This window comes from Scylla paramamosain, unplaced genomic scaffold (genome assembly GCF_035594125.1).
Source record: "Scylla paramamosain isolate STU-SP2022 unplaced genomic scaffold, ASM3559412v1 Contig91, whole genome shotgun sequence".
NCBI lineage: Eukaryota > Metazoa > Arthropoda > Malacostraca > Decapoda > Portunidae > Scylla > Scylla paramamosain.
In genome coordinates, this window is record NW_026973756.1 from 287,052 (window position 1) to 299,289 (window position 12,238).

The 12,238-nt window shown below is 41.5% G+C and overlaps 2 protein-coding genes across 3 annotated transcripts in view; both read right to left on the reverse strand.

Annotated features, from left to right (window-relative positions):
• On the reverse strand, positions 1–10,910 carry LOC135098896 (uncharacterized). 2 transcript variants are annotated; one of them, XM_064001305.1, is made up of 7 exons: positions 10,629–10,910; positions 2,931–3,040; positions 2,631–2,779; positions 2,101–2,298; positions 1,259–1,507; positions 391–551; positions 1–138 (listed from the first exon to the last, which is right to left on the reverse strand). In XM_064001305.1, the coding sequence occupies exons 3-7, from the start codon at positions 2,742–2,744 to the stop codon at positions 135–137; spliced, it is 726 nt and encodes a 241-aa protein (XP_063857375.1). In that variant the 5' UTR covers positions 2,745–2,779; positions 2,931–3,040; positions 10,629–10,910; the 3' UTR covers positions 1–134. The 2 variants fall into 2 exon arrangements, with proteins under 2 accessions (XP_063857375.1, XP_063857376.1); XM_064001306.1 differs by lacking the exon at positions 2,931–3,040.
• Positions 10,909–12,238, reverse strand: part of LOC135098897 (uncharacterized) — an 18,937-nt gene continuing 17,607 nt past the window's right edge. The window contains exon 5 of the transcript XR_010267481.1: positions 10,909–11,019. The gene's annotated coding sequence lies outside the window, so the exon portion shown is untranslated. The remainder of the gene's footprint in view (positions 11,020–12,238) is intronic.

Genomic DNA, 12,238 nt, shown 5'->3' on the forward strand with positions numbered 1-12,238 from the left:
GCTTTCCTTGATCTTCTCTGCCACCTCCTTCTCCTGCTGCTTGTAGAACAGCTTGGCATCCAGAATGACAACACTGCCTTCCTCCTCTGTGGCCTTTGGAGGGGCTTCCTTGGGTGGTGGCTCGATGGGGTCACTCACCTGAGGAAGAGAGGTGGGTATTGGAGGAACACACTACCTCTGTTAATGGTTCAGCTGATGACAAAGTGCAGGAGGACATGATTCAAGGCAGTAAAGGGGCAGAGAACAGTGTTATTTTACCAAAAGGAGTTACAGGAGTGAGAGATGACTTAAGGCAGTAAAGAGACAGAGTAGTGTTTGCCTTAAGAGGAAGCATTGGAGGAAGAGACAACATAAGATCACAAAGGAACAAAGAGCAGAGGTTCACTTTACCAAGAGAGAGAGGCACAGTTGCTGCATGATCCATCCTGGAATCTATTGACGGCCTTCTCCAGACTCTGCACCAGCTTCTTGTAGGGAATCACCTCCCCACCAATTGCTCCCTCCTCCTCCTCACCATTCAGGCTTGTAGTGTGAGTGCTGGCCACTTCAGCCTAAGTAAATTTAAGTTGTATTCTTAAACATTTTGTTCTCTTTAGTAATTATTTTCAGATATAATGAATAGTAAGAATCTCATAGGCAACTTTCCCATTCATTTGGCACAGTCCTTGTTAAACTACCACTATCTATCTATCTATATACCAGGCTGGCAATCTCACACAGGATGGCCCACACAAAGCATCACACACTCCTGCACACATCACTCACACTCTTAGCTCCGTTGGCTCCTAGTGTAATGGGACAGTCTTGTGGACCACCCTGCTACATCCCAAGAGCTTAGGCACACCACAGCTGTCCACATACTTCCACAGCAAAGCCTCACAGCATAAACTGGTTTAATCCTGCCCTTTCATGGTGAGATCATTCCCTATCACAAGTGTCATAAAAATTACCTTGAAAACTCAGATAAATTCCATTAGATCTCCAATTAGTTGAAACTCCCAAACATTTGAGAATAAGTCTTGCATGTTGAGCTCCTACTAGTAAGGGAGACCAGGCAGCCCAGACAGCCACACCAAACACAGCCACACCCAACAGCCACAAACAACATGGTCACACATAACACACAGACCAACACTGCCATGCACAACACACAGATCCAACAAAGCCAGACTCAACACAGCCACACTGAACACAGCTGCACCCACCACAGTCAGACTCAACACAGACCAGACCCAACATGCATCCTCACTGTGCCCACCTCCAGCCTTCCCTGCTGTCTCTTGGAGAGCTCCTGCATAACACTGATGACCCTGATGTTGTTTGGGGATACCTCAAACAGGCTGGCCAGATTCAACACCAAGTTCTGCTCATAAAATTCATCTTCCTTCACCATGAGGCCACTGGTGAGGGTGATCATGGGTGTGGTCTTGATGTCAAGGATGTGGCCTTCGCACAGCACCACATGGACCAGCTTAGCACTGCGCTGGAAGAAGCTGGTCCTCATTGCCTGTAGGGGAGGGTCTGGGTGAGCTGGAGAGGTGGCGACAGAGACAGGCATGGCATAATAGTGTTTCCCTTGCCTAAAACTATCAGGGAGAGCTATGACAAAACTGACAGGGAGAGACATGACAAGACTGACAGGGAGGCCTGACAAAACTGACATGGAGAGACATGACAAGACTGAGAGGGAGGCCTGACAAAACTGACATGGAGAGACATGACAAGACTGAGAGGGAGGCATGACAAAACTGACAGGGAGGCACAACAAAACTGACATGGGGACATGACAAAATTGAGAAAGGCATAACAAAACTGACAGTGAGAGGCATGACAAAACTAAACAGATAGGGAGGCATGACAAAACTGACAGGGAGAGGCAAGGCTGAGTGGTTGTTCTGTTACCAGCAGGAAGAGACAAGGCAGAGCAGTTGGTCCTTTGCCCCAAACTGACAGGGCAAAGTACAGAGCTCCAGTGCCTCAAACAACACAAAACAACACACAGCCATTCCTTATATTCCCTACACAACACAACACACAGTCATTCCTTACATTCCAAACACAACACGACACAACACAACACAGCACACAGCCATCCCTTACATTGTCCAACATGGGAAGGAAAGCCTGAGGATGGGTGGGGTTCTCAGGCAACAGCTTGTAGCCGGCTGCAGAGGTGTTGAGGTTGGCTGGGGGAACAAAGACACCATCCACATAGGTGTCATAACGCTGAGGCTTTGGGAAGATGAGCAGGACAACGGCCTCAGAGGATGGACTGTGTGGCAGGTGCAGACGCAGCACCTGAAGATGTGATGTGAGTGGAGGGTCAGTGTGGTGAGGTTAGGTTAGAGATGCAGCTCCTGAAATAATAATTGATTGGGTTAAGTTAGATTAGGTTGGCTTAATGTTGGGTGAGATTGTGCTAGGTTGTGAGGTTAGGCTGGGTTAAATGATGTTAGGTTATGCATCAAAAAGATTGGTGTAAATTGGCTGCTGTTTATCTCCAATTACTATTATTATTATACCACTGAAAATTACTACAACTACTATTACCATAGCTACAATCACTGTCTACTATTACTACTACCACCATTACAACCACTACAACACCATTACAAGCACCACAGCAGTACCTGAAGGGGTGTGCTGGTCATGGCCATCTCATATGTCATCCCTGTTGCCACAACGGAGAAGAAGGTTGAGATTTGCTCCTGATACATGTAGCCAGCACACCAGCCTCTGTCCATCTGTCCATTGAGGAGGTCCACGTACCCACTAGGGCCTGGAGGAGGAGGAGGAGGCGGAGGCATTAGTAACACTCACAAAAAATCCCATGTGGAATTGACAATCTGGTAAATAGATTTATAAGGACAAGATAAAAAAAAAAAGTGGTTTGTGTTGGCAATGAGGGTGATGGGGGAGAGGCGCCGCACCTCAGCGTCTGTGTCCATGCTCTCAATGATCATGAGGCGGTGATGCAGTGAGAGGCACTTCCATGCCTGCCATGATGGAACCACAACACAGGAAGCATCATGGACAATGCCTGTGGGATAAGACAAAAGGAGAGTACGAGGAGTGGTAAGGGATCTCAAACAACAACAGGTCTTTAATTTTTTAACTGCCTGATTTGGGTGCAGTGTGTGTGTGTGTGTGTGTGTGTGTGTGTGTGTGTGTGTGTGTGTGTGTGTGTGTGTGTGTGTGTGTGTGTAAGTGTGTGTTGCAGAGCTGTGTGTATATCTGACACACACACACACACACACACACACACACACACAAACACACAAAGTTTGCAATGTAGGTACAAGCAGAAGAGGTAATTAGTGGGTCTTGGAGGTTGTCTGGAGATGAAGAATATAAAAATGTATGGATAAACAGGGATATGGATGAGATTGAAAGGTTGAAGCAAAAGGAGCTGATAGATGAGGCTAAACAAAAAGATAAGTTTTTCTGAAGAGTAAGAGACATGAGAATAAAGAAATGGTACATCAAACAGTATGTTATACTAATGTAAATGGATTAATGTCAACAAAGATGGAATTAAATGAGTTATTAAACAGAACCTCACCAGATGTTGCTGTATTATGTGAGACAAAATGGAAAAATGAATGGGGAACTCCTGACACTGGTAAATATGATTTATGGGTGAAAAACAGAAGTGACAAGGGAGGAGGGGGGAGTGATCATTCTGAAGTGTGTTGAAGTGGAGAGGGTAATAAAAAGTGAAGACAAGTCTGAAATTCTACAAGTGATGATTAGAAGTGGAAAAGAAAGGATAATGAATTATGTATGAGTGTATGTGCCACCTGTGACCAATGCTTGGCAAAAAGAAGAGCACGAAGAGACGTTGGTAGATGTGTTAAAAGGTCTTGAAAAGATAGTGATGGAAAGTAGTGATATAGTTATTGTTGGTGATTTTAGTTGTAAGGAGATAAAGTGGGAAACACTGACAACTACTAGAAGTGAGACCTCATGGAGTAATAGACTGTTAACCTGAACAGTGGAAAACTTGATGACTCAGTGGGTAGACTGTGATATAAGATTTAGTGGAAGAGATAAACCATCAAGACTTGATTTAGTGTTTACCAAGGACATGGAAATTATTGAAACAATACACTATGATAGCCCTCTAGGTAAAAGTGATCACATGTTGATGGAATTTAATTTGAAAAATGAAAATGTAATTAATCACTGATGAAAATTATAAGGTAAGAAGATTTAAATATAGTAAAGATGATTTTGAAAAATTAAGAAAGTAGTTTGTTGCCATGGGCTGGAAAGACTTTGAAGATGTAGATGTTCCAGAAAATGAGATGAATTTATAAGGAAATATAATTCTGCTGTGGAGAAATTTGTACCTAAAGGAGGAGTGAGATGTAGAAAGGGTAAAGAATGGTTCAATACATAATGCAAAGAAACTACAAATTGTAAATCAAATGCTTGGAATAGATGGAAGAAGAGGAAAACTGAGAGCATATGGGAGGAATATACTGATGCTAGAAACAAGTACATTGAGATAATAAGAATGGAGAAAAGAAACTACAAAAGAGATATAATAGATAAGTGTATAAATGAACCCAAACAGGACATGGTGGATGTTATGTACAATAGTTTCAGATTGTTATTTACTGTGGAAGGGGAGTTTGATGCTGGAAGGGATAAGTTGGTGAGATATATACTGAGTGCAGTCCCAGTCAGTTATGAGGAAATATTAAAGATGATGGAAAAACTTGAAGTAATTAAAGCATCTGATCCAGATGGAGTACCAAACAAGATATTGAAGACCAGTGTCCTTGAATAGTGTTTTTTTTTTTTTTATGTAGGAGGGACACTGGCCAAGGGCAACGAAAATCCAATAAAAAAAAAAAGCCCACCGAGATGCCAGTCCCAGAAAAGTAAAAAAAATTGAAGGATAAGTGTCTTGAAACCTCCCTCTTGAAGGAATTCAATTCATAGGAAGGTGGAAATACAGAAGCAGACAGGGAGTTCCAGAGTTTACCAAAGAAAGGGATCAATAATTGAGTATAATGGTTAACTCTTGCATTAGAGAGGTGGACAGAATAGGGGTGAGAGAAAGAAGAGTCTTGTGCAGCAAGGCTGTGGAAGGAGGGGAAGCATGCAGTTAGCAAGATCAGAAGAGCAGTTAGCATGAAAATAGCGGTAGAAGACAGCTAGAGATGCAACATTGCGGCGATGAGAAAGGCTGAAGACAGTCAGTTAGAGGAGAGGAGTTGATGAGACGAAAACTTTTTTATTCCACCCTGTCTAGAAGAGCGGCATGAGTGGAACCTCCCCAGACATGTGAAGCATACTCCATACATGGACGGATAAGGCCCTTGTACAGAGTTAGCAGCTGGGGGATGAGAAAACTGGCAGAGACATCTCAGAACACCTAACTTCATAGAAGCTGTTTTAGCTAGAGATGAGATGTGAAGTTTCCAGTTCAGATTATAAGTAAAGGACAGACCGAGGATGTTCAGTGTAGAAGAGGGGGACAGATGAGTGTCACTAAAGAAGAGGAGATAGCTGTCTGGAAGGTAGTGTTGAGTTGATAGATGGAGGAATTGAGTTTTTGAGGCATTGAACAATACCAAGTTTGCTCTGCCCCAATCAGAAATTTTAGAAAGATCACAAGTCAGGCATTCTGTGGCTTCCCTGATTGAAATGTTTACCTCCTGAAGGGTTGGACGTCTATAAAAAGACATGGAAAAGTGCAGGATGGTATCATCAGCGTAGGAGTGGACAGGGTAGGAAATTTGGTTTGCAAGGTCATTGATGAATAACAAGAAGAGAGTGGGTGACAGGACAGAACCCTGAGGAACACCACTGTTAATAGATTTAGGAGAAGAACAGTGACCGTCTACCACAGCAGCAATAGAACGGTCAGAAAGGAAACTTGAGAGAAAGATAGAAGCCATAGGGGGGTAATTTGGAAATCAAGACTTTGTGCCAGACTCTATCAGGAGCTTTTGATATGTCCAAGGCAACAGCAAAAGTTTCACCAAAATCTCTAAAAGAGGATGACCAAGACTCAGTAAGGAAAGCCAGAGGATCACCAGTAGAGCGGCTTTGACGGAACCCATACTGGCAATCAGATAGAAGTTTGTGAAGTGACAGATGTTTAAGTATCTTCCTGTTGAGGATAGATTAAAAAACTTTAGATAGGCAGGAAATTAAAGCAATAGGACAGTAGTTTGAGGGAGAACGGTCACCCTTTTTAGGAACAGGCTGAATGTAGGCAAACTTTCAGCAAGAAGGAAAGGTAGATGTTGACAGACAGTGCTGAAAGAGTTTGACTGGGCAAGGTGCAAGCACGGAGGCACAGTTTCAGAGAACAATAGGAGGGATCCCATCAGGTCCATAAGCCTTTCGAGGGTTTAGGCCAGCAAGGGCATGGAAAACATCATTGCGAAGAATTTTAATAGGTAGCATGAAGTAGTTAGAGGGTGGAGGAGAGGGAGGAACAAGCCCAGAATCGTTCAAGGTAGAGTTTTTAGCAAAGGTTTGAGCAAAGAGTTCAGCTTTAGAAATAGATGTGATGGTAGTGGTGCTATCTGGTTGAAATAAAGGAGGGAAAGAAGAAGAAGAAGCAAAGTTATTGAAGATATTTTTGGCTAGATGCCAGGAGATATTTTTGGCTAGATGTCAGAGAGTCATGAGGGTAGTTTGATCTTGAAAGATTTTGACACTTTCTATTAATGAAGGAGTTTTTGACTAGATGGAGAACAGACTTGGCATGGTTCCAGACAGAAATATAAAGTGCATGAGATTCTGGTGATGGAAGGCCTAAGTACCTTTTGTGGGCCACCTCTCTATCATGTATAGCACGAGAACAAGCTGTGTTCAACCAAGGTTTGGAAGGTTTAGTCCGAGAAAAAGAGAGAGGAATGTACGCCTCCATGCCAGACACTATCACCTCTGTTATGCATTCAGCACACAAAGACGGGTCTCTGACACAGAAGCAGTAGTCATTCCAAGGAGAATCAGCAAAATACCTCCTCAGGTCCCCCCAACTAGCAGAGGCAAAATGCCAGAGGCACCTTTGCTTAGGGGGATCCTAAGGAGGGATTGGAGTGATAGGACAAGATACAGATATGAGACTGTGATCGGAGGAGCTCAATGGAATAGAGAGGGCGACAGCATAAATAGAAGGATTAGAGGTCAGGAAGAAGTCAAGAATGTTGGGCATATCTCCAAGATGGTCAGAAATACAAGTAGGGTGTTGCACCAATTGCTCTAGGTCGTGGAGGATAGCAAAGTTGAAGGCTAGTTCACCAGGATGGTCAGTGAAGGGAGAGGAAAGCCAAAGCTGATGGTGAACACTGAAGTCTCCAAGAATGGAGATCTCTGCAAAAAGGGAAGAGTGTCAGAATGTGCTCCACTTTGGAAATTAAGTAGTCAAAGAATTTCTTATAGTCAGAGGAGTTAGGTGAGAAATGTACAGCACAGATAAATTTAGTTTGAGAGTGACTCTGTAGTCGTAGCCAGATAGTGGAAAACTCGGAAGATTCAAGAGCATGGACATGAGAGCAGGTTAAATTGTTGTGCACATAAATGCAACATCCAGCTTTGGATTGAAAATGAGGATAGAGAAAGTAGGAGGGAACAGAAAAAGAGCTACTGTCAGTTGCCTCAGGCACCTGAATTTCAGTGAGGAAAAGAAGATGAGGTTTAGAAGAGGAGAGGTGGTGTTCTACAGATTGAAAATTAGATCTTAGATCACAAATGTTGCAGAAGTAAATGAAGAAAAAATTGAGGGGGTGTCAAGATACTTAGGGTCGTCATCAGCAGAGCAGTCCAACCAGGGGACATTTGTGGTCCCCTCCCCAGATGAAGACTCCAAAGCTGGTGTAGGAGTTGCCATGAATTTTGAAATTTTGAGTGAAGGTTGTGTGTGTTATTAGGTGCTTGTAGTTTTGTGTGGAGGAAGAGAGTTGTCTTTATAGGGCAGGCTGTGACTGCCCCCTTGTGTTGTGAGACACAAAAGGAAAAGTTCAGTGAGATCACAGCTAGGTTTAATGATAAGTTCACAGTACCCCCTGATCCAGTGCTTTAGACCTCACTGGGAGTAATTATTGTTTTAGCAGGTGTCTACTGCCTCCTCCTGAAGGAAAATTATGTGAAAGAACAATAAAGGAAAGATGGATGGAACACCTGGAAAAAGATGAAGTTTTAGTAAATTGTCAATTTGGATTTAAAAGGGGAAGATCATGCTCCATAAACTTACTGTCCTTTCATTCAAGGATAGTTAATATTGTGCAGGAGAGAGACGGATGGGCGGATGGTGTCTACTTAGACTTGAAGAAAGCAAAGTACATCCCAAAGATTGCTAAGGAAGATTAAAAAATTATGGAAAATTTGGAGGAAGACAGCTGGAGTGAATGGAGGATTATCTGGATGACAGAGAGATGAGAACTGTAATACAAGACCAGAATTCATCTTGGCTAAAAGTAACTAGTGGTGTCCCACAGGGGTCAGATTTAGGACCGATAAAGTTTGTAATATATGTGAACGACATAAATGAAGAAACAGATAGTTATATGAACTTATTTGCAGATGATGCTAAACTGATGAGAAGGATAGATAATGTAAATGACTGTATGGTACTGCAAGATGATTTAAATAAGATAAATAGATGGAGTAAATCTTGGCAAATGGAATTCCATTTGAGTAAATGCAAAGTAATGGAGTTTGGTAAGAGTAAGAAAAGAATACAATATTATTATGATATGGATGGTGTGAAGTTAAAGAAGTCAAAAGAGGAAGTAGATTTGGGAGTAACAGTTACTGAAAATTTGACACATTGATAAAATTACTGGAGACAGTGAAATTGTTAAAAAGAATAAGAATGGCACTCATATTTGGAAGAAGAAATGATAAAAAGTTGTTGATTTCCATGATAAGACTAAGATTGGAATATGCAGCAGTGGTGTGGTCTCATCATACAAAGAGGAATATTATAAAATTAGAAAAAGCAAAAAGAGCAGTCACTAAGATGGTTTCAGAGTTGAGTAAATTGACCTATGAAGAGAGATTAAGAATGTTGGAAATTCCTACCCTTGAAAATAGGAGAGAGAGAGAGATTTAATAAACATCTATAGAATGATAAATGGTATGGAAAATGTGAAGAAAGAAGGTTTTTATAAATTTAGACACACAGAGTACAAGGAGTCACAGCAAGAAGTTGAAGAAAGTTAACTGTAGAAGAGACATTAAGAAGTATAGTTTTCCTCACTGAAATGAGAACAAATGGAATGAACTCAGTGAAGACGTTGTCAATGCCGAAACTGTCAGTGCTTTTAAAACCAAACTGATAGATATAGAGACGCTGTACTATGAGATTACTCCCCTCCCGTACACCACAACTAGATACACACAACTAGGTAAATACACACACACACACACACACACACACACACACACACACATGGAAGAGAGAGAGAGAGAGAGAGAGAGAGAGAGAGAGAGAGAGAGAGAGAGAGAGAGAGAGAGAGAGAGAGAGAGAGAGAGAGAGAGAGAGAGAGAGAGAGAGAGAGAGAGAGAGAGAGAGAGAGAGAGAGAGAGAGAGAGAGAGAGAGAGAGAGAGTGTGGGCTCGCTCACTCTGAGTTGCCAAACATCATTTCAAGACATATGGGTGCAAAATACAGGCTGCCAAGATTAAAAAGAGCCTTCATATCATATGATGTAAGTCACAGTTACATGCTGTTCATCATATGATAAATGTTGCAGTTTATGGGTTAAGGACATTAACCTAACATAACCAGACCTAAACCTTAATAGAAAAAATAAAGAGTCCAAGGTGTGGTTTGCAGACCTCCTCTTCCTCATCCTCAAAGGGTACTGGTGCCATCGATTGTTCAGCACTCAACTAATTTTGGCAAAACACTGTGCAATCTTAAGAATTGTATGCCTTGCTTATGGAACTGCATGATAAAATCCAAGTATTTAAATTTGTGTGCACTACACTCAGTTGCCATTGTGACACTGAGTACCCTTGTGGATAACTAGCTGACTGCTGTGGCTGCAACATATACACATGGTGACTGGCTGAAAATAAATGATGCATTGCCTGGAAGTAAGTGACATTTAACGACATTCTAATGTCATTAAAAGTACAGTTCTCATTTGCTGAACAAAAGAGATGCAAGAGAGCATGCATCATTACATACTGGAAACAAACATACGAACACATGCATCACACTATATCTCTCCAAGTAAACCCTGTCAGCATGGACTTACAATTTGTGACGCAGTGTACGATGGATCACGTCACTAATGTAACCGTGAGTGACCCTAAAACAACCCTCACACCCATATTGTACAGAATGTATTCATCACCAATATCCACATAATTTAGCTGCTTCATGAGGAGCTGCTATAGCTAAGATTATTTAATGTCATTATCTCCTTTTGAAAAAGCATAATATTTTGAGCAGTAAAAAAATTTATCTCAGTCTGAAAAATTATCATGATCAACATGTTTACCAAGAAGTGGCCCCAAAAAACAGGTATACACTGTCACTCTATTGCAGTGTCTTGCATTGGCTAATGATCATAGGGGCCTTCCTGGGGAGGGAGTGGGAAGATGGCTAATGTGGGAAAGGAAGGGGTAAAAGAGAGGGCTGAGGCTCACCTGCGCTGATGTTGCTTGGTCAACTTCACATAAGGGTCATTTAGCTGTCTCGTCAACCAGTCCTGTGAGCTTTTACTTTTTCCTCTCAGATTTTTAGGCACAGTCTTGTAAGCAGCACATGATTTACAAGAGTAACAGCTGCCCTGTACAGTGGCAGTGTGTCTTGAAGCCATCACTCCCACTACCCTGTTGTGTTCTTGTTCTTGTTGGGGATTTGAGGGGCTGTGCAGGCTGTGGTGCCACAACCTCTAGAGGCCTGGAGGTGCTGGCAGCAGGCAAGTTATCCAGTTATATTCTAGTGAGCTGCTGGAGGAAGACCCTGGTATGGTTAAGTGTCTTGAAAGCCAAGCTGGGGTCTTGGAAACCACCCAAGAGGTCTGCTAGTGATGGCCTGTGGATGTGGAGTAATAACACTGAGTGGAGAAGAGCAGTGTGGTGGGAGAGGTGGTGAGAAGGACTGGGTGGGAACTGGCTCCAGAATGCATGTTGCAAATGTTTAAAATATGTATGCAATCATTAACATTATTTTGGAAGTCTTGCAAATGATATTTACGAATGAACAAAATATTGTTTTTGATGACATAAAACGCACCTTTTTTCTCCCCCAAAAAAGTCTCAGAAAATGAGCCTGCATCTTATAAGACCAAGGTTCAGCTTTGGGACAGTGGCCAGTGGTAAGTCTGTGGCAACAGTGGCCCTTAGATTAAATCCCAAACATCTTCACATACATAAACAAAGTGATGATCAATTCTATACCACAAAAACAACTCTTTTTTACAAGATAACAATGCATAACAGGTCATACTTACTAGTAATTCACATAAAATAACACCAGTCAAGAAGATATTAGGTGATGACTCTTACATTTCATGTACCAAAACAAACTTGCAGTTGGTTGCAAACCAAACCTGGTGACAGCTGCAGGATTCACTGCGTTTCTTAGTATGATGCCATTATTCCTTGAGGTAAGACACACCTCCATACAACTGGAATTGTACCTATCTTTTAAGATTCTTACCTTTCATACATGTTCAACAAAACTTGAAGCTAATGAGGAACTATTGCATTCTTAAAAAATAGCTTACCACCTAACAAAATAAAAGATTTTATAAGTGAAGAGAGTATCATGAAGTAGGGCGACTCATGGTGATGGTTTGTACTGAATATTTCAAATAAAAATACATTGTAGAGAATAAGGTGAATCTGTTTTCACACATCCTTATGCTTTGAAAATGTACTAAAATATACAACTAGGATCATGTGTAGAATGATGATAAAAAAATGTGATGTACAAACTTTATTACAATCTGGCCTCTGACAATGTCACTGTCTACGCCACATTTGTTTACATCTCACAGCAGGATTAGTCTAAGTACTAGTGTTGGTAGGTCCTAGCAAATATTAAGGTTTTTTAAATGTAAAATATTGAGATCTAATAAGGATCTGAATACATATAAGAGGGCTTCAAATGTCAGGTGAAACCCTTCATTTCATATTCAGAGCTTAAACCTGTTTACTTAACTTTTTTTTTTTTTTTTATGCCTACCCAAACTGAGGTGCGTCTTATTGAGTCCATGTGTCTTATAAGCCATTAATTATGGTATAATGAA